Source organism: Phocoena sinus, chromosome 1 (assembly GCF_008692025.1).
Source record: "Phocoena sinus isolate mPhoSin1 chromosome 1, mPhoSin1.pri, whole genome shotgun sequence".
NCBI lineage: Eukaryota > Metazoa > Chordata > Mammalia > Artiodactyla > Phocoenidae > Phocoena > Phocoena sinus.
The window spans coordinates 31752927-31775406 of NC_045763.1; the positions used below are offsets into that span (position 1 = coordinate 31752927).

Here is a 22480-nt window from a genome sequence, read left to right on the forward strand (position 1 = left end):
GCTAACGAACTTTTTAGAGGAATGATTCTCTAGGATGAGGGCAGGGAGCATACTCTTTAGAATGACCAGTTGTTGTATCTTTAGTATACTTAATTTTGAAATTTTAGTTACAAAGGTGAGTGTGAGAATTTTATCAGATAGCATGGGTTTAAAGATTGTTAAATACTGTTAAGGAACAGTGACTTCTGTGCTGCCCTGGTGGTTCTTCCCTTGAAAAGGCCTTCAAAGTATGTGTAGTCTCCTATAGCTGCAGTTGTCCCTGTCAGTCCATGAGGCTCCTAAAAGCGTAGTTCAGGCACCCAGGGGCTATTTCCAGATTGGCAAATGCCTTAAGAGAAAGAGATGCTTTGAGTTCTAGGCTCTCTGGGTTCTTATCTAGATTTTGTCTCAGTAATTCCTCATTACCTAGTTAGCCTTTTTATGCTTTTAAGAAAATGATTTTTATATTGCAGCTGTTGTCTAGTTGGTCTTAGCAGTAGGCTGATCCACATTTCCTGAGGCATGGTACCCAGTGTGCCTTCATGTTAATGGGAGAAAAGTAGGGAAAGACATGTTTATTTGGCTTTGAATGTTTTCCAGTCATTCAGCAAGCATTACTGGTGTCTTCTGAGTTATGTATTTATGGAGGACAGATATATGTGTTTTAAAATTTATTTATTGTTTATTTTTCTGCCACACTGAGCAGCTTGTGGGATGTTAGTTCCCTGACCGGGGATCAAACCCGGGCCCATGGCAGTGAGAGCACCGAGTCGTAACCACTGGACCGCCAGGGAATACCCTATGAGTTGAGTTTTAAAAGCCTGACAAGTTCTGTTAAGTAGTCCTAGTCTGTCTTATATCCCCAGTATCTTTTTTTTTTTTTAATTTTTATTTGTTTTTTTTGGCTGCGTTGGGTCTTCATTGCTGCACACAGGCTTTCTCTAGTTGCGTCGAGTAGGGGCTACTCTTCGTTGCAGTGGGCGGGCTTCTCATTGCAGTGGCTTTTCTTGTGGAGCATGGGTTCTAGGCGTGTGGGCTTCAGTAGTTATGGCATGCGGGCTCAGCACTTGTGGCTCTAGAGCATCAGGCTCAGTAGTTGTGGCGCACGGGCTTAGTTGCTCTGCAGTATGTGGGATCTTCCCAGACCAGGGCTCGAACCTGTGTCCCCTGCATTGGCAGATGGATTCTTAACCACTGTGCCACCAGGGAAGTCCTGTATCCCCAGTATCTGACTTGGAATTAACATAAATAAATACTTAGTCAGATGGATCTTGACTGCTGAGAAGGAGCTCCATCTAGCAAAGAAGGTAAGCAAGGTAAAAGCTGCTAAGTGTTGGGTAAATGGTACAGGTAGTGGACCAAGGAAAAGAAAAGATGGTAGATGGTTCTAAGTAAGCAACAGTGATCAGGGAAGGCTTCATTCAGGGTGGTAGACTTGGAGCGAGGTGTTTTTTGTTTTTTTTAACATCTTTATTGGAGTATAATTGCTTTACAATGTGTTAATTTCTGCTGTATAACAAAGTGAATCAGCTATATGTATACATATATTCCTGTATCTCCTCCCTCTTGCATCTCCCTCACACCCTCCCTATCCTGCCCCTCTACCACCCCTCTAGGTGGTCACAAAGCACCGAGCTGATCTCCCTGTGCTATGCGGCTGCTTCCCATTAGCTATTTATTTTACATTTGGTAGTGTGTATATGTCCATGCCACTCTCTCACTTCATCCCAGCTTACCCTTCCCCCTCCCCGTGTCCACAAGTCCATTCTCTACATCTGCATCTTTATTCCTGTCCTGCCCCTAGGTTCTTCATAACCTTTTTTTTTTTTTTTTAGATTCCATATATAGATGTTAGCATACAGTATTTGTTTTTCACTTTCTGACTTACTTCACTCTGTATGACAGACTCTAGGTCCATCTACCTCACTACAGATAGCTCAATTTCGTTTCTTTTTATGGCTGAGTAATATTCATTGTATATATGTGCCACATCTTTATCCATTCATCTGTCGTTGGACACTTAGGTTGCTTCTGTGTCCTGGCTATTGTAAATAAAGCTGCAGTGAACATTGTGGTACTTGACTGTTTTTGAATTATGGTTTTCTCAGGGTATATGCCCCGTAGTGGGATTGCTGGGTCGTGTGGTAGTTGTATTTTTAGCTTTTTAAGGAACCTCCATCCTGTTCTCCATTGGAGTGAGGTTTTAAAGGGTGAATAGGGCTCAGGCAAAAGTAGTAATTGGGGCTTGAAATAAGCAAAGGCTGGGTGATGGGAAATCATGCTGGTGTGCAGGGACAACATTCTTGTGTCAGCCAGAGTAGGAAATGCATGTAGATTGGGAAAAGAGCTAGAAGCTGGGTAGTAGGGGCTAGATAATGAAGGGCTTTTACAACTAGGAGTTTGACCATTCCTCTTTAGGAATCTGAAGAGTTTGGGGGAAACAGGTGAGTACAGAAGGGCAAATACCAAATTAGAGACAGATTGACCAGTTAAGGGCCTCTGTTTTTGTCCAGTCGGAGATAACAAAGGCCTGAACATTGATTGGGAAGGATGATTAAACATGGCTCTGGCTTTGCCTGGCTAAGAGCGTGGCACACATTCCCACTGGGACATTTTCAAAGATCCTTTTTCTATTGGCTTGGTTTGTCTATGCCCCCAATTTAACGAATCCAGCCCAATTCCATAGCTGCTGCTGTTGATGGGTTTTGTCTTGTGTTTTGTATTTCACAGATTCTCTTAAATCCACCTATTCTTTTTTTTTTTTTAAAGAATTTATTTATTGGCTGTGTTGGGTCTTCATTGCTGCACGCAGGCTTTCTCTAGTTGCGGCGAGTGGGGGGCTACTCTTCATTGCAGTGCGCGGGCTTCTCATTGTGGTGGCTTCTCTTGTTGCAGAGCATGGGCTCTAGGCACGCAGGCTTCAGTAGTTGTGGTTCGCGGGCTCTAGAGCGCAGGCTCCGTAGTTGTGGCACACGGGCTGAGTTGCTCCGCAGCATGTGGCATCTTCCCAGACCAGGGCTCGAACCCACGTCCCCTGCATTGGCAGGCGGATTCTTAACCACTGCACCACCAGGGAAGCCCAATCCACCTATTCTTAAAGGTTCTGGTTAGCTCTTGCATGGATTATTAAATTTTCCTCTCCAACTGTCAATTTTCATGGTGCTCCTGTTCTGCCTGGAATTAACGCCTTCTCACTTGACAAATGGCCTACTCAAGTGGCAGTTGTCTTTCTGCTCCCTTCTTGAAGGCAGTGTTACTTAGTCATTTGATGAATGTTTATTGAGCACCTACTGTTTGCCAAGTACTGTTCTGGGCACTAGGAACATATCACTGAGCTGGACAGTCCCTCCTCTCACGGTGCTTAACACTGTTGTGAGGCAAGAAAGGCAAACTAGTACACTGTTTCATCCAAGATTTAAAAGTGTTTGAAGAAAATAAAATGGGAATGAGAGAGAGTAACTGGATGCCTAAATTGGGTGGTAAGAGAGACCTTTCTGAGGAAGGTAATCATGTAATGCATTTATGGGTCTACATGACTCTTCCACTATACTGAGCCCTTAGTAGCACCTTGAGCTATTATCTATCTATTCTTGGCTCTTAAATGATGAGTGACTAAATGAATTATGTGGCTACTCCTCCCCTTTTCCAGTAGTCAGTGCACTACCTGAAACTTCCTTAACTCTCAGATCAAATTACTTTAAGCCTTCTGCAGGTTGTCTCTGCAGCCAAGGTAAGAGAGATGCCGTCCTTACCCTAGAGAGGCTCCCAGTCTCTGGGCAGGAATGTGATAAAACTTGCTTTGGTAAGTATTCTGTGCACCTGGACAGAGAAATCAGGGTGTTTCCAGGGGAAGGCCACTCTCGGCAGCTTCCCTCCAGGTAGTTTAATTACCTTGATCTGTACTCAGGAAAGCTGACTAGTAAAGCTATATTGGTCTATAAAACCAGACTCCAGTGTGTTAATTTATGATGAGAAATATGTCAGGTGCAGTAGACTTCCCCATTGGCCTTAGTGTGTTTTCTTCATGTAATCATGTCACTTGGGAAGCTTAATTGAAGTCAAGAGATAGCTCCACATATCAGAATGAGGGGAGTTTAATTCTAGGGATGGAATGTTTACCAACATCAGATTACCCCTACCACAAGCCTGGCACACCTTTCCTCCCCACTTCAGTTTGCTTCAGTGATTCTTGGTTCTGTTGCATCTTCGACTTGATATTTTATCTACCCCCAAATGGCATGATTTTACTTTTTATTTTTTTGGCCACACGACGCTGCATGTGGGATCTTAGTTCCCCAACCAGGGGTGGAACCCACGCCCCCTGCATTGGAAGCGCAGAGTCTTAACCACTGGACTGCCAGGGAAGTCCCTTTTTAACTTTCTTAAACAGTCACTCTGATTTCCATCATATTCCAGGCCTTGGGACCCATTACTTTCTCTTTCACATTACTTTGCTTATTGCTTTTGTTGAAAGTATACTATAGCTCTGACTTGGGGGTGAGGGTGGGGGGTAAGTTTCCAAACTCACTGTCTTCCCCAAATGTGCTAGGATCTTCGGGCTACCCAGTTTATTCAAATCTGTGTGACAGTGGTATCAGATACAGACCTAAAGTTCCCAATGTGCTAAATTATAGGTGGCCTACCTGTAGAAAGGTAGCGTTAAAAGCTTTTCTCGGGTTATGACTGAGGTGTGTAAACACGAGGAAATCCTATAGGTCAAGGACAGAAGTCCAGCGAATGGAGACCCAGGGGGACGTTAAATGGCCTGTGACCGTCCACGCAGCAGCTGAGGCTAGGTTTCAGAGGAGTGGGAATAGGGGCCTTCAATTAACATTGAGCCATCCTCTTATACTCTGAAGATGGGAGCAAGGCTTTGTCGCGGAAGAACAGGTCGCTGGACCCCGCGGCGAACGCCTAGTCCCGTTCCACCGGGTCTCCGAGCTTCGGGTTCCCGAATACAGAATGAAGAAAGCGACAGCTCAGGCTTGCGCCTCTGCGAATAAAACCCTTTGATTTCGTTGTAAAACTACACTTTCACGTGAGGATCTTAGAACAAGGAAAATAAAAGATAAATGACGGGCGTTACAAGAGCTGGCAACTCGCCCCTAACGTCCGAGTTACAACACTCGTAACGCAAAGCGCAGGAATCCAAGCGGGCGCCCGTTGTCAGAATAGCAACGGCGCAGGCTCCGTTCTGACGTAGGGTTTTCTGGGAATTGTAGTTTTCTCATCTTTGCGGGAGAGGAGACGATCTGTCACCGACATCTTTGCACAGCCGCGCCGACACCGGGTCTGAATGCACGGTCCAGTGGAGGGGGTCGGCGTGTTAACACCATCTATAATAGGAAACAATATATAACGGCTGCTGGGACCTCAACAAAGGCCTAGTAAATGCTCAGGAATTCGGGAAGCTTTCACAGAAAACCGTGCGATAACCGATGCGGACGAATTACGCATTCGCCTGGGAGACAGTGGGAAGGTAGCAAGTGGGATTATTACAGGCAGAAGAAACTGCTCCTACAAAGTTTGTAAGCATGAGAGCAATTCTGGATGGCTGAGAACACGAGGGTATTGAGTAGGGGTTGGTGAACAATGGGATCTGACGATTTAGAAATGGGAAGAAATCAGATCATGGTCTTGAATACCAAACCCAAGAATTTGGACCTTTTCTTGAATACACCTCACACGCAGACCAAGCAATATGAATGACCCCCTCCTTTGCGTTCTCCCTTATTTTGTTCATCTTTTGTTTTATCACTTACCACAGCATTCTGTGTCTTCGTCCCAAGAGCTCAACAAGGATCATGGCCGTGTGATAAGAGCTCAGGAAGTGTTTTTTGAATGATCAGATTTCAGTTTTTAGAAAAGCAATTAGCAACATTAAGAAGAGAGGGTAAGAAGAGAGCAAGGCTGGATGTAAAAAGTCATCAGAGTTTAAAGTAAATTGCTTTTCCAGCCTGCAATTTTCCCTCCAACCAAGGGTTGAAATCTGGCAGCTCAAGGCCATTTCCATCCTGGGTTTTGTTTGGTCAGCGCTTTAAAAAAAAAGATTAATTGCCCCATATTTTTAAAGTGGAATGTTTCACACTTAAACAATAACAAAAGATTTCTGGCTTCTCCTGAAAATTTTGAAGACTAGACAGTTTGGGGCCCTGATTCTTGACAGCAACAGAACGGAGCTGAGTAGCTGCTGCCCCCTTTAGACAGGACATATGCTCTTCAGTTTGTCACATTCCCCAACACTCCTTCCATCCCTTAAACTGAGGCCAAGTACCAGCTACTATTTATCATGATGCTTTTGTTTTCATTTATTTACAGTGAGCTAGCTCTGTTTGGCCTTGGAGGTGTTTAAGTTGCCCATCTTTGTGCTAATCTATCCTACCTGGTATCCAAGGAGTGATTCAATTAAATTAGTATTTTAGAAAGATTAGTCAGTGCAAAACAGACTGAAGTGAGGAGCCGGGAGGCAGAAAGGAAGCAAGAAATTGGAAACCTATTGAAGGAATATTTGAAAGAATTTGGCCAGTAATTAAATATTGGATGAAAGATGAGGAAAAGGCAAAATACAACTTCAGAGTTTCCTACCTGAATGGCTGGGAAGATGATATCACCAACTTAAGAAAGTGGGAGAAGTGGAAGGGGTGGTGGTGATCACTACCTTGCTACCTCTAGTATTTCGTGGGCAAGGGCCGTGAGTTACCAATTCCATAATCCTCCAGTATTGTGCCGGGCATGCATTAGGTGCCCAGGAAATTCTAGCTGAACTGAAACTGATCTCAGGTGGGCTATACCTGATGAGGGGGAAGGAAGGGAGAATTGGAATGCTGGAACAAAACCAGAACGTTGTGGGACCTTAGGAATTCTCTCCAGAGTGGATGGACCCGGGGCTTGGGGACAGTTAATCCATTTTGGAGGAAAACCTATGCAAAAGTCCTGAAGCAGAGCAGGAATTTGGCATGCAAAAATGGAGACGGGATGGGGGGAATGGTGTCATTCCAGGGGAAGGGAGAAAAAAAAAAATCAAAGAGACTGGATGGCAGGACTTTTCCTGGAAGACACGGGAAGAGCAAGCTCTTGGTTGGAGCATTAGGCAGGGGATTTGGGACAATGAGGCTGGCAAGGTTGGAACACCAGACTTCTCTAAACAGTTTTGAGAACACATCACTTGAAAAGAAGTCTCCAGCCCCGAGCTGCTGCTGCTGCCCCCAGCTCCCCTGTGGCGGGGAGGGCACCAGGTCACTGCATCCAGAGGGGCCCAGAAGGGGAAGGAGGCATAGCCTCCACCGCAGCAGCTGCACCCACCATGGAGAGCATCAAGTGTAGGGTGGTAGGCGGTGGGGCTGTGGGCAAGACGTGCCAGCTCATCTGCTACACAACGGCCATCTTCCCCAAGGAGTACCTCCCCACAGCGTTTGACAGTTATAGCGCCTGCAGGGCTGGCGCACGGTGAACCTGCACCTGTGGGACACAGCGGGCCGGGAGGAGTAGGGCCGCCTCCGCAGACACTCCTACCCTCAGACCAATATGTTTGTCATCTGTTTCTCCATTGCCAGTCCGCCCTCCTATGAGAATGTGTGGCACAAGTGGCATCCAGAGGTGTGCCACCACTGCCCCGATGTGCCCATCCTCCTGGTGGGCACCAAGAAGGACCTGAGAGCCCAGCCTGACACCCTATGACGCCCGAAGGAACAGGGCCAGGTGCTGGCCAAGCAGATCCATACTGTGCGCTACCTCGCGTACTTGGCCCTGCAGCAGGACGGCGTCAAGGAAGTGTTTGCTGAGGCTGTCCAGGCCGTGGGTCAACCCCATGCCTAGCAAGCGTGGGTGGTCCCGTGTCCTCTTGTGACCCTGACAGTCAGCTTGGAGGCTGCCCCTGCCCCCCACCAGTTGTGCCTTTGTGCCTTCTCTGCCCCCAGCTGTGCCTTTACGAATAATTCTGGCACCCCTTGCCAAGGGGGCTCCCCGAAAGCCTTTTCTCCTTAAGGAGGCCCACAGGGAAAGGGGCTTTGGGCCCTGCCCCACTCTGCTTGAGAACACTAGGTATTCTCGAGAGCTCACCCAGGCCAAGGTCAGACCCCTCCCCAAGAAGCCAACCCAGCGCCCCCTCCCCACTTTCCTCTACTGACCAGTTGATCCAGCTTTCCACACAGATGTTGCTGCCTACTGTGGTGACTTCTCTCAGGTTAGGAGCTCTCAGCCATCCCTAATCTCTCCCTCGCTGCTCTTCAAATTGCTCCCCCCTCAAGATACTCTCTCCCTTCCCCAGAGAAGGAGCCATAGAATCCTAAGATGAATGTGCCCTAACCTACCCCCCAACCCCCGAGTGCTCAGGCCTTTTGCATCCAGACTGACTCGGCCCCACCCCCACCCCCTCCGGGCTCCAGGGGGCCCCACCTACTCCCATCAGCATCAATAAAACCTCCTGTCTCCAGCGGGAAAAAAAGGAAAAGAAGTTTTCGGCCCAAACTTCCCCAAAATAAATATTTACAAGTTATTTATACGTACAACTAATGTAATATTATGCACTTTATAAACATTAACACACAAACAAGAAGTTAAAAAACACAAAAATTAGAAATATTCTAGTATTTTCTTCCCACTCCCGCAACGTATCATATCACACATTGCCTATGTTACCTCCCCCCCAGCCCCTCCCCCTCCACCATCACTTCGGAGCCCCTGCTGTAATCAAAGGGAGCCTTAGGAGTTTCTGAAACAGAGGAGGTCTCTGACGACTTTCCCGAATCCGCAAAGTAAAAACAGACTGCGACATCAAAGAACTGCAATTGCCTTAGAGCGCTTTCCACGTGCCAGGAAACGCCTCAGTGCTTTAATATAACTCATTCAATCCCCAAAGCAATCCTACTCTGTAGGTACCATTATTGTCTTTTAAGATATTTTTATCTTTTTTTTTTTTTTTTTTTTATCTTAAGATGAAACCGAGGCACAGTGAGGTTAAGAAACTTTTCCAGGCTGACACAGAAGTGGCGGAGCCAGAATTGGAACCCACCCTGGGTGGGTCCACACTCCATGAGCTTAACCGCTACTGGAGGGGGATGAGGGGGGCTCCCTTGGTTAAGTCCCTCACCAATCACTGCTGTCGTGAGAATCCAAGGTACAGCATGAGGAGGCAGCAGGAAATCACTAACCCCCGGGCCACCTCTTACTCAGTTGTCTAAGCAAGGTCGGCTTATCCGCAGCCTCTGGAGGCCAACTCAGCCGGTCGCGCAGGCGCAGATCGACAGGCTTGGTTTCTATGGTTCCAGGGCGCGACTGCGGAAGGCAGGTCGGCTCCCGTCGTCGCGCTGCAAGCGTCGCGCTGCGGGCTTCCTTTGCGGCAGGCCTCATTGTCGCCTGAGGATCTTCTAGTAACGGCGGTCAGCAAGGAGTCAAGGGCACAGCTGCTGGACGGTAGGGGCTGCGTTTGTTTGCGGGACGATTAAGCCTAAGGAGCTTCCTTCCGAGATCTCTTTAACAGATTTCCTCTTGGCTTGCTGGGTGTCCGTTCTCCCTGGCCGTGTTTTCTGCTTTTCCAGGCCCCTTGGTCCACACAGCCAGTGTCATCGAAGCTTGTAGGCCGCGCCTCTCTCGGCTCTCTCTCCAGGTTAACGTAGCTTTGTGGCGGACTCATACTTTGGCCTTCTGTTTCTTAACCTGAAGTCCACGCTCCTTGTCCCGGCTTGCATGGCCCTGCGGGATTTGGGCCCCGTCAACCTCTTAAGCTCGTTTCGTTCTTCTTCCCGACATGCACTCTGCGCTCCAGCCACGTCTGGGTGCTCAGTGTCCCCCAGACATACCCAGCACCTCCGGCTGTAACTCGTGCTGTGTGTGCCCTACTGGAATACTCTGCTCACGGAGCTTCATTTGGCAAGCGCCACCCATCTCAAAGGCATTTTCCAGTCTCATGGGCAGAATTGGTGCTTCCTACTTCGAGCTCTACCTCTTATGCTTTTCTGTTGGGTTCCTAATTCCACGTGTGTGTCCTCATTTTTGTGCTTAGGTTGCACTGCTTTTCCTCCCCATCCCAGTGTCTGGAACGTTATTACTAAGTAAATGACTGAAAGAATGGGTAGAAAAATTTTAGATTACATTCATTTGTAAATCTGCCACTCATAGGTAACTATTGACCCTTTTTTGTGCTTCCTTCCAGTCTTCTTTTGCAGAAGTTTTTTTTGGGGGGCATTATTGTAATCCCCCCTTTTTTTCATTCAATATTCAAGTGTATGTTTCATGTGTGTTCTTTTCCCTTCATGTTCTACCAGATAGGTACCAGATTTGATTATCCATTTCTCTATTGTTGCACTTTAAAGTTGTTTGAAATTCTTTTTTTTTTTTTTTCCCAACAGTTACTGAGCTCCTACCTGGTCCCTGCCCTCAAGGCACTCATTGTTCAATGGGGGAGGCATTCATGTAGATAGTGCATTACAGGGGTGTGGGAAGTACTATGAAAAGTCGATGATGCTGTGCTAACACAGGAGGGACATAACCATTTCAGGATGGCTTCTTAGAAGTGTCATCTAAATTATATGGATCGGAAAATGTAAAGAAATGTTTTCATGCTTGTGCTTTTTTGTTTACTTCAGTTATTTCTTCAGATCTATCTCAAAGAATTGGGATAACTGAGTCAAAATATAAACACTTTTTTAAACTTTTGATAAAAATGACCTTATCAGTATAGAGGATTTTAATGCATTGTTTTTTAGTTCTAGTTGTCTTTTCCTTGAGTTTTGTGAAAGCACAGAAATTGCTCATCTACCATAAACTGGAAGAACCTGTCTAATGAAAAAGTTTGAGGAGAAGTAGTTGGGAGAATAGTATGAAATAGCTTTCTTGAGAGCTATGTATCTAAGTTACTTCATTTTTCTCAGAAGTTTCTCATTTGATTGCAATTTTACGGCATTCTTTCTTTTTCTTCCACTTCAGCCATGCCTTTCTTTGATGTGCAGAAAAGGCTGGGTCTTGACTTAGACCGCTGGATGACAATCCAGAGTGCTGAGCAGCCAAACAAGATTCCAGGTCGATGCCATGCTTTTGAAAAAGAATGGATAGAGTGCGCACATGGTATTGGTGGTATTCGCGCGGAGAAAGAGTGCAAGATAGAATATGATGATTTCGTAGAGTGTCTACTTCGACAGAAAACGGTGAGGAAGTGATGGAGACAGGCACTGAATTACTTCCTCATTTCTTTGGGACTACTTTTAAGTATTTTTAATTGGTCACTGGGCATTAGTTTGCCCAATGTGAATTGGCAAAACTTTTGTGGTGAAACTCCTTCCATACTTAGGTACCATGTCAAGGAAGTTAAAAACCTTCAGATCTGACAAGGGCCTCTTATTCCTCAGTGTTCTTCCTAATGTTCTCACATATTTTCCTTAGCATTGTACCCTGCTGCAGCCACCAGGTTAGAAATTTCATGTGTATATTTCCATTTTTGCGTAGACTATAAAGTAAAGAATACCAACCAGCATTGGGGTGTTTGTCCTTGAAAATCTTTGGGTGAATATATTTCAACCCAATATATATATCCAATCCTCATTGGGGAAGAGATTAAAATTCTGTAGATCTATTACATTGAAACTGATAAAACAATCTCTGGATTGATTTCTACTCTGGGGAGGATGGAGGTGTTAATGAGATTGCTTTAGGTGAGCCTGACCAAAAATGCAGGGGGCAAAAAAAGGTTAAGGGCATGGTGTCTGCTTCCTCAAGAGTTGAATGAATTGCAGAACATGTAGGGCCCTGTTCTCCCTTAGAGAAGAAATCTTTGGCTGTGGGCCATCATTTTGCCTATTTCTGTGCTCCAGATATAACAAATATAAATGTTTTTATTACTTTTAACTCCTTGGGGTTCAGGGATACAATTTAGATTTTCACTTAAATGTTTCTCAAAGTTATCTGTATCAAAATTTTAAAATTTCTTGTTTTTTATAATCTGCTCTTGGCATTTGGATTATGTGAAGCTAAATTTGGAAGGAATGAAGGGGTGTCAGGTAATAATTTTGTATTGATCTCTAAAGGAATATTGATCATCGAGTAATATTGTAGTATTACTGAGGGACGAGGAGTGGGTCACGGTTGGCCACCTACCAGCTATTTAGTTCAGTGTGTCTTAACTTGTCTTCTGCGGGCCCCACTTATTCCTTGCTCAGATTAAGACTTTACTCATTATGGAAAATTAACACCAAGAAGAGACAGTGTGATGAGGCGGGAAGAACATTAGATTGGGAGTTTGGAGAGCTTGATTTTGATGCTGGTTTTGCCACTACTAGTTTCATGACTTTGAGCAAGTCATTTCTCTTGTAGTCTTGGTTTCCTTATCTGGAAATATAAAGTGTTACTCTAAGGTCACTCCTCATCCTGTGCGTTTATGAATAGATAACGTTACCATTTTGGAGGTCATCTAAGTGAAGAAGCTAGTGAATCAAGGAATTAGAATCAAGCGCTGTTCTAAGTTCTTAGAATGTAATAATGCATATATTTCTCACAGTAATCTCCTGTGAGATGCATTACGTTTATTTTCCCCATTGTATGATTAAAAAGTTGAAGCAGGGAAATATTAAGGCTATTACCTAAGGTCATATAGCCCAGTAAGAGGTGGAAATGGCATATGAACCTGGCAGTGCTGGTTCCAGACCCTGTGCTTGTATCCAGAACACCAAGTGGTGATTGGTTCTAGGTGGAAGAAAGATGTGACATATGATGGTGTGATAGCTCAGCCATGACTAGTCTGTTGGGAGACTCTTTAATAGAGAAATGTTAAGAATACAGTTTTTAAAATGATTATTGTTTATGTTAGTATTTAGGATACCTAGAGTTTCTTTTCCTACTGAAGTTACATCCTAACTAATTCTTTAAAGTTCATGGGATGTTTAATTGAACATACTACCTCTTCATGCCTTTGTGAAAACCTAGTCATTCACTCAAAAAATATTTATTGGATCACCTATTCTGTCAGGAACTATTCCAGGTACCGGAAATACAGCAGTAAGCAAAAGTCTCTGCCCTAATGGAGCTTATATGCAGGACAGTGGGGCAGGGGTGGGGGTGACAGTAAGCGGTGGGATACAGAAAATTTCCAAACAAGCGAAGATAGTGTGTCCGGTGTTGGTAAGTGCGGTGGTGAAAATAAACAGAAGGATAGGAAGCAGGAGAAGGCATGTATGCTCTTTTAAATAGAGTGCTACAAAAAGAGCTCAGTGATAGAAGACATTTGAGCAGAGACTTTGAGATAGTGAACCACATGCACATGAGGGAAGAATGTTCCGGGCAGAGGAAACAGCAAGTGGAAGGGTCTCTGAGCTGGAGCAGAGAGCCAGGAGAAGGGTATTAAGAGATAAAGTCAGAGATGTGGGCTTTTTAAGTCCTTCCAGGGAAGGAGTCAGCTATTCCTCTCAGTAAGATGAAAGCCGTTGGGTTTTGAGCCACGGAATAGTGCAGTCAGGATTAGTAAGTCTTTTCCATGTCACAGAATCCATGAATTAGGGTTCTCATATAATCTTGAATAGCATGGCTTTCCTCTATTGGGAATGTCCTACTGAGGAGAAGAGGCAGAACTCAAGGCTCTGCCTATCCGAGTGACTAGTAGCTGAGCACATACCACGTCTTTCTTTCAGTGTGGTCCAGAGACCTCTTTGGCTATTTCTGCTTCATTCATACCCAGTGAACAGTCACCAGCAGCAGTGCCACCTTCACATAGAGAGGTCAGGAATATATAAGCTGTGAGATGATCTCAGCTTTTAATATTTTAAAAGATTTTAATATGCACAAGTATACCTCTTAAAGCCTTTGGATCTGTATTGTTTTTGTAAATACCTGTATTCCTCTATATCATAGGAACATTTTAGTTATTAGTTTTCAAGGAGATATTATTATATATACCAGAAATTTATTTGTTAAAAGCTTGGGAAATGTGTTCTTTAAAGAAGGGATTTATCCCAGAGGCCCTCTAGGATGAAAGACTTCCATAGTTTAAAAATGAAACCAATTTTTTATTCAGCTTCTCCAGCCCTCACTTTCCAGTGCATATCTCCCCCAAGTTTAAATACTTTCTTCCTTTGACAGATGAAACGTCTGAGTGCCATCAAGAGGCAGCGGGATAAGCTAATAAAGGAAGGGAAGTACACACCTCCACCTCAGCACCTGGGCAAGGAGGATCCTTGACCCTGAGCCGAGCAGCTGCCGGTGGCTGGAGGCTGATTTTCACGTTCTCTCTTCTCTGCTGGAAACTTTACGTACTGAAAACCTTTTTGTGAAAGTGTCTAAAAATAAAGGATTGCTCTCTCCTATTTGTTCTATATTCTCTTGGATCATACTTCTCTGTACTGAGGTTGCAACCTATTTTTTAAGTTTGAGAAAATGCGTTTCTCTTAAAAATTAGCATCTAGGGAATAATAAGCAGCACTTAACGAACGCTTACTATGTAGGTACTTTAAATATGGTAACTCATTTAAGAAGTTGCAGTGTTTGATTCTGGTTTATTTTCTGTAAAGCACCAACTTGGGCCGGGAGGGAGAGGCAGTACAGAGGGTGGTTGTGTGTTTACGCTAAGGTCCGTGAAGTGTAAATTTAAGGCTTTAAGAAAATGCCAAGTTCAGATAACCTCATTTTGAAGAGGCAACACCATTGTTTCAATTTGCCATCAGTGTTGTGTGTTATACATTAGTGGTATATTAGTACTTCTAACTGGCACGGTTAGGAGCATGTTTTCTTTGGTTTTTGTTTTTATTTTATTTATTTATTTATTTTCGCTGTGTTGGGTCTTTGTTGCTGTGCATGGGCTTTCTCTGCTTGCGGCGAGCGGGGGCTACTCTTCGTTGCAGTGTGCGGGCTTCTTATTGCAGTGGCTTCTCTGTTGCAGAGCACAGGCTCTAGGCATGTGGGCTTCAGTAGTTGCAGCACACGGGCTCCGTAGTTGCGACACACGGGCCCTAGAGCACTCGGGCTTCAGTATTTGTGCCACGCGGGCTTAGTTGTTCTACAGGATTTTGGATCTTCCCAGACCAGGGCTTGAACCCATGTCCCCTGCATTGGCAGGCAGATTCTTAACCATTGAGCCACCAGGGGAGTCCTTAGAAACATGTTTCCAGATGTAGAAGGGAAGGTGTGAACCCTAGAAAATTAATGTAAGTGTTGAGAATATAATGGAAACCTCAGATATCTTGCAGCATTTCTTAAACTATTTTTTATTGTGTTAAAATACACATAACATAAAATATATCGTCTTAACCATTTTTAAGTGTACAGTTCAGTGGTATTAAGTACATTCACGTTGTTGTGCAACCATCACCACCATCCATCTCTAGAACTCTTCATCTTGGAAAACTGAAATTATATCCATTAAACAATAACTCCCTGTACCTCCTTCCCCCTAGCACCTGGCAACCACTATTCTACTTTCTGTCTCTATGATTTTGACTACTCTTAAGTACCTCATTATGAGTGGAATCATACACTATTTGCCTTTTTGTGACTGGCTTATGTCATCTAACATAATGTCCTCAAGCTTCATACATGTAGCATATATCAGAATTTCTTTCCTTTTCAAAGCTGAATAGTATTCCATTGTATGTATATACTACATCTTGCTTATCCATTCATCTGTCAGTAGACACTTGGGTTGCTTCCATGTTTTAGCTTTTGTGAATAATGCTGCTATGAATATGGGTGTACAGATATCTCCTTGAGACCCTGCTTTCAATTACATTCCCACCAGTACTGCAGAAGAGTTCTAATTTTTCCACATCTTCACCAGCATTTGTTATTTTCTGGGTTTTTTTGATAGCCACCTAATGGAAGTGAGGTATCTCACTGTAGTTTTTTTTTAAAAATTATTTTAAAATTAAATTTATTTATTTGACTGTGTTGGCTCTTCGTTGCTGTGTGCGGATTCTCTCTAATTGCAGCGAGCAGGAGCTACTCTTCGTTGTGGTGCATGGGCTTCTCATTGCAGTGGCTTCTCGTTGCAGAGCACGGGCTCTAGGTGTGTGGGTTTCAGTAGTTGTGGCTCACAGACTCTAGAGCACAGGCTCAGTAGTTATGGTGCATGGGCTTAGCTGCTCCGTGGTATATGGGATCTTCCCGGACCAGGGATCAAACCCATGTCCCCTGCATTGGCAGGCAGATTCTTAACCACTGCACCGCCAAGGAAGTCCTCATTGTAATTTTGATTTGCATTTCCCTAATGACTAGTGATGTTGAATCTTGTCATGTGCTTATCAACCATTTGTATATCTTGTTTGGATATATGTGTATTCAAGTCTTTTGTCCATTTTTGAATTGAGTTGGGGTTTTAAAAAAATTTTTTCCTGAAGTCCAATTTTCTATTTTTTCTTTTGTTGCCTTTAATGTCATATCCAAGAAATCATTGCCAAATCCAATGTTGTGAAGCTTTTGCCCTATATTTTCCAAGTTTTATGTTTTTTAGGTCATGGGCCCATTTTGAATTGATTTTTAAAAATACAGTGTTAGGTAATGGTCCAACTTCATTCTTTTGCATGTGGATATCCAGATTTTCCAGCACCATTTGTTGAAAAGACTGTTCTTTCCTCATTGAATGATCTTGGCACCCTTGTCATTTGGCCATATGTGTGAGGGTTTATTTCTGGACTCTTGTTCTGTCTGTCCATGTTTCTGTCTTTATGCCAGCACCACACTGTTTTGATTACTGTAACTTTGTAATAAGTTTCAAAGTCAACAGTCCTCCTGATTTGAGTTCTCCAGCTTTGTTCTTTTCAGGATTGTTCTGGCTATTCAGGGTTGCTTAAGATCCTATATGAATTTTAGGATGGGTTTTTCTATTTATGCAAAAAAATTGGGATTTTGACAAGGACAGAATTAAATCTGTAAATTGCTTAGGGTAGTACTGATATCTTAGTAAGTCTTCCAGTCCATGAACATGAGATTTCTTTCCATTTATTTATGTATTTAATTTCTTTCAGCAGTGTTTTATAGTTTTCATTGTACAAACCTTTCAACTCCTTAAGTTAATTCCTAAGCATTTTTTTAGATGCTATTTTTAAAATTTTTATTTTATGTTGGAGTATAGTCGATTTACAGTGGCGGTGTACAGCAAAGTGATTCAGTTGTACATATACATATATCTATTTTTCAGATTCTTTTCCCATATAATTTACTACAGAGTACTGGGTAGAGTTCCCTGTTCTATACAGTAGGTCCTTGTTGACTAGCTATTAGATGCTATTTTTTTTTCTTTTTTTTTTTTTTGGCTGCTCTGGGTCTTCACTGCTGCCCGTGGGCTTTCTCTAGTTGCAACGAGCTGGGGCTACTCTTTGTTGCAGTGCACGGGCTTCTCATTGCAGTGGCTTCTTTTGTTGCAGAGCATGGGCTCTAGGCGTGCGGGCTTCAGTAGTTGTGGCATGTGGGCTCAGTAGTTGCGGCTTGTGTGCCCTATAGCACAGGCTTAGTAGTTGTGGTGCATGGGGTTAGTTGCTCTGCAGCATGTGGGATCTTCGTGGACCAGGGTTCGAACCCGTGTCCCCTGCATTGGCAGGCAGGTTCTTAACCACTGTGCCACCAGGGAAGCCCCTAGATGCTATTTTATTTTATTTTTATTTATTTTTTTGTGGTACACGGGCCTCTCACTGCCGTGGCCTCTCCCGTGGCGGAGCACAGGCTCCGGACGTGCAGGCCCAGCAGCCATGGCTCACGGACCCAGCCGCTCCGCGGCATGTGGGATCCTCCCGGACCGGGGCACAAACCTGTGTGCCCTGCATCGGCAGGCGGACTCTCAACCGCTGCACCACCAGGGCAGCCCTAGATGCTATTTTATTTAATTAATTAATTTATTTTTTTTGCGGTACGCAGGCCTCTCACTGTTGTGGCCTCTCCTGTTGCGGAGCACAGGCTTGGAAGCGCAGGCCCCCCCGGCCATGGGTCGCAGGTCTAGCCACTCCGTGGCATGTAGGATCCTCCCAGACCAGGGCACGAACCCGTGTCCCCTGCATCGGCAGGCGGACTCTCAACCACTACATCACCAGGGAAGCCCAAAACCATCTCTTCCTTTTTTTTTTTGCGATTGCTATTTTAAATGGAATTGTTTTTGCAATTTTTTTTGTTTTTTCAGATGGATCATTGTTAGCCTTACAGCATTTTGAGTCATAAATGTCAGCTGTAAGGCTTGAATGTAAGTTCTCCTCAAAAGGGAAAGTACATTGTGTCCTAGTCTCAATATTGGAAATAGGGAATTTGGCTTTTGAGCGGGCCCTGCTTATTCCTTGTGTTAGCCAAGCAGAGTTTTCTTTTTTTTCTTTTATTTTTTTGCGGTACGCAGGCCTCTCACTGCTGTGGCCTCTCCCATTGCAGAGCACAGGCTCTGGACACGCAGGCCCAGCGGCCATGGCTCACGGGCCCAGCCGCTCCGCGGCATGTAGGATCTTTCCAGACTGGGGCACGAACCCGTGTCCCCTGCATTGGCAGACGGACTCTCAACCGCTGTGCCACCAGGGAAGCCCTAAGCAGAGTTTTCTTAAACTAATCATTAATCAGTCACAATGGAGAGTAAAGCTGGAGGCTTTCCAGCAAGATCGTGTGCTGTGGCCCTGTGTTAGGTTGTTTTACTGTGCTTTAAACACACAAACTTTTCTGAAGTTTTAAAGCCCCAAATGGCTTTAGGTGCATACATGTTTATGGAAAAGCAGAGGCCAGTTGGAAATGCCAGAGAGGAAAGTAGAATGTTAATCAAGTCTTAAGGTAGGTACATGCTCTTTCATTCAAAGATATCTTTTATTCTTGAGCTCTGGGTTGTAGAATGAACGGAAATCCCACAAGATTGTATTTACCTAAAGGTAAAAAATGAGTGATAGAGAACACTTAGTTGTGTTTGTTGGAAAGCATTGCATTGATGTGTTTACAGAATATCAGAAGCCTTTGTTTACATCAGATACCCGTAAACACACAGCTCTAGGATAAGCAACATTGCCTCTTGTCTTTGTGTATTTAGCAAACTTTGTGCCTTAATTGCTTTTTTGAGAAAGTAGGACAGCAGTGTTATGAACTGGTGAAAGCAAGGAGCCAGCTCCAAGACCCCTGTTCTTTAAGCATTTGAATAAGAACAAGCAGAGTTGGGGCTGTATCTTTTTGAACAACTACGTTGGACTAGAATAGGACTGAGATTGGGGGGTCAGGAGGGAGAGAAAGCTGTGAGGTGCTTTGCTCTTGATGATTAAACACTAAGTTACTTGCTGCCCTTGCCCCCTCTCTTCACTCTGGTAAATGGGACTCATAACTTCTTTGGCCTCTGCTTTTTAACCCTGACTGCCACAAGGGAAACCACTAAATATTTTGGCAACTGCATTTCAATTTTTCATTTAATTTTTCTGAATAGGTAATTTATGTGGCTCAAAATTCAAACAGTACAAAGGATATATAATGAAAAATCTTCCCCAGGCATCCAGTTCCCCTCCCTAGAGGCAATCAGTGTTTTGAGTATCCTAGAGATTCTGTGTCTACACATACATACACACATTTTCTTTGCCCTTTTTTAAACAAATGGCAGCAAATTGTGCACGTAGTTCATGAATTTTGCTTTCTGTCCTTACTATATTTTCAAGAATGATCCATAGCAGGCACATGACCCAGTTGGAGCCAATGAATGACTCTTGCTTGGAATCCTGGAAGAGAGGAAGGGTATTTCCTCTGGATTTAATGCTGAGGAGGTTTATTATTTATCGCTGACAAGCTTAAATAACGTAGTTGTGCACATTCTCAGGGGTGATTACATTCTGGGACCCTATCAGAGTTGACTCTAAAGATGAACCCCAAACATCTAGAAGTGCAGCCAACACCTTCCCAGCTCAAATTCTAACAAGATCAAAAAGCAGCACCTAGGAAAGTTGGCATTTAGGTTAATCACAGGTGAAATCAATCTAAAGTGGCCACTCAGCTCCAACCCTCCTCTAGGTAGAATCTGAATGATCACTTCCTTTAATGCTTAGAGGAAGGGATTTCTACTTTTTGGGAAATAAGCAAGAAGTATACTTTATTAGCTTCTATTCTTTTAGAAACAGTATCTGGAATACAATATGAAATTATGAGACATGCAAAGAAGCAAGAAAATGTTTGAAATTTATGAAAGTTTAAGAAAATTGTGACCCATAATCAAGGAGAAAAAGTCAACCAAACTATTGTAAATATAAAGAAATTTGTTACGGACAAATGAAAATTCTAGAACTGAAAAATACAATGTCAAATAAACTCACTGAATGGTCTTAACAGTAGATTGGACACTGTAAAAGAAAGGATCAGTTAATATGAAGACAGATCAATGAAAATGATCAAGACTAAAGTAGAGAGAGAAAAAAGATTGTAGGGGAAAAAAAAAGAATCCCTTATCTATGGAATAATATAAAGCAGTTTTGTTGTTGTTGTTGTTTTTACCATATGATTCCATTTATATGAAATGTCCAGGATCGGCAAATTCATAGAGACTGTGAAAGGTGAGTGGTTGCCAGGCAGGGACTGGGATAACTGCTAAGAGGTGTGGGGTTTCTTCTAGGGGGATGAAAATGTTCCAGAATTTTACATAGGTGATGTGTAGGCTCGGACCAGTTCTTCACTGTGCAGGACTCTGTACAAGGCAGGAAGTCCACCACATCCTCAAAGGGCCCAAAGTGTGACAACTGGGTGCCCTCCAGGCCACCCACCACCCCTTTCCAAACTGTCCCTTGGGGGAAGGACTGACCAGGCTTGGGAGTCACTGCTGGGGATGGAGAAGTGGAAGACTGGGCTGAGCAGATCTCAGACTTTCCTTTCTGTTGCCCTCATGGCTCAAACAACTTTGTTCCACACCATCAGGGTTTTTGCTGAGCCAAGTCTAAAATTCAAAAGCCCCAGAGTCTCAGAAGCTTTCTCACAACCCCAGGAAAGGAAAGAAGCCCCCATCTCAGGCAGAGGAACAATTTACCACCTCCTCTCAGACAACATGCCGTGGTGGGGCAACGCCAGGTTTCCAGGAAATCACTCCGCAAAGGAATGTAGGACAGATTCGCTAGTGAGTCCACCAACTCCACCATCACAGGGACAAAAAGGCACATGATTAAGAGGAAAGACAACAGGTACCTGTGGGTGAGATGGATGTCCTACAGAGCTTCTTTCTATTGGCTGCACCTAACTGTGAGCTGGTTCATCTGCATGTAAAGCAGTCTACATATAATTGGAGTCTCAAAAGGAGAGGAAAGAGACAATACAGCATATGACATATTTGAAAACAATCTGAAAATGCAGTTAAGAAAATTCCATTTATAATAATAGCCTCATAAAGATGAAGCAAAAAAAATTAACAAAAGAAGGGTAAAACTGGGACTTCCCTGGTGGCACAGTGGTTAAGAATCCACCTGCCAGTGCAGGGGACATAGGTTCAAGCAGTGGTCTGGAAAGATCCCACATGCCACAGAGCAACTAAGCCCGTGCACCACAACTACTGAGCCTGCGCTCTAGAGCCCACGAACCACACTACTGAAGCTTGCATGCCTAGAGCCCATGCTCCACAGCAAGAGAAGCCACTGCAGTGAGAAGTCCACGCACCACAACGAAAAGTAGCCCCCGCTTACCGCAGCTAGAGAAAGCCTGCACGCAGCGATGAAGACCCAACGCAGCCAAAAATAAGATTAATTAATTTTTTTAAAAAGGGTAAAACTTATACTCAAAGTACAAAATATTAGTGACAGAAATTAAAGAAAATCTTAAAAATGTAAAGGCATTCATGGATCAGAAGACAATATTGTTAGGATGGCAATACTTCTCAAATTGATCTACATATTCAGTATAATCTCTATCAGAATCCCAGCTAGCTTCTTTGTAGAAATCAACAAACTGATCCTAAAATTTATATAGAACTATAAGGGGCCCAAAATAGCCAAAACAATCGTGAAAATGCAGAAGAAAATTGAAGGACTCTCACTTCCCAATTTCAAAACTCACTACAAAGTAACAGTAATCAAGATAGTGTGGTACTGGTGTAAGGATAGACATTTAGATCAATGGAACAGAATTGAGAGTCCAGAAATTAATCCACATATCTATGGTCAATTGACTCTTGATAAGAATGCCAAGATTATTTAATGGAGAAATAATAGTCTTTTTAACAAATGGTGCTGGGACAACTGGATAATCCACACATAAAAGAATGAAGTTGGATCCCTAGTTACCATATAGAGTGTCTTTTCACAGACCCATTCTAGCACTGGATAAAATCAAGTTTCCACAAATTCAGGGAAATCAACCAGTAATATAACTGCCTGACAAAACAAAAATCAACTTCAGAAAATAATAACAGAAGTCAGAGTCTGTACAATTTTTATTATTCACATGTTCAATATACAGTAGACATGTTTACTGTAAACAGGAAGCATAACCCATAGTAAAGGAAAGAGCAGTCAACAGAAACAGACCCCAAGATGACTCAGAAGTCCAATTAGCAGACCAGGACTTGAAAGCATGTATTAAAATTATGTTCAAGGGCTTAAAGGAAAAAATGATCATAGTG

General features: G+C 43.6%; 1 protein-coding gene and 1 pseudogene across 1 annotated transcript; both read left to right on the forward strand.

Moving 5' to 3' along the window:
• Nucleotides 1-7168: 7168 nt before the first annotated feature.
• On the forward strand, nt 7169-7825 carry LOC116743638 (annotated as a pseudogene).
• Nucleotides 7826-9256: 1431 nt separating this feature from the next.
• Nucleotides 9257-14264, forward strand: NDUFS5 (NADH:ubiquinone oxidoreductase subunit S5). Its single transcript, XM_032612352.1, has 3 exons — nt 9257-9390; nt 10903-11120; nt 14041-14264. Exons 2-3 carry the CDS (start codon nt 10905-10907, stop codon nt 14137-14139), a joined length of 315 nt encoding a protein of 104 aa, XP_032468243.1. The 5' UTR covers nt 9257-9390; nt 10903-10904; the 3' UTR covers nt 14140-14264.
• The last annotated feature ends 8216 nt before the right edge of the window (nt 14265-22480 follow it).

Coding starts and splice junctions, on each gene's coding strand:
- NDUFS5 (XM_032612352.1), top strand. CDS start 10,905: ATGCCTTTCTTTGATGTGCAGAAAAGGCTGGGTCTTGACTTAGACCGC. Junction 11,121..14,040: donor GTCTACTTCGACAGAAAACG/GTGAGGAAGTGA, acceptor TTCCTTTGACAG/ATGAAACGTCTGAGTGCCAT.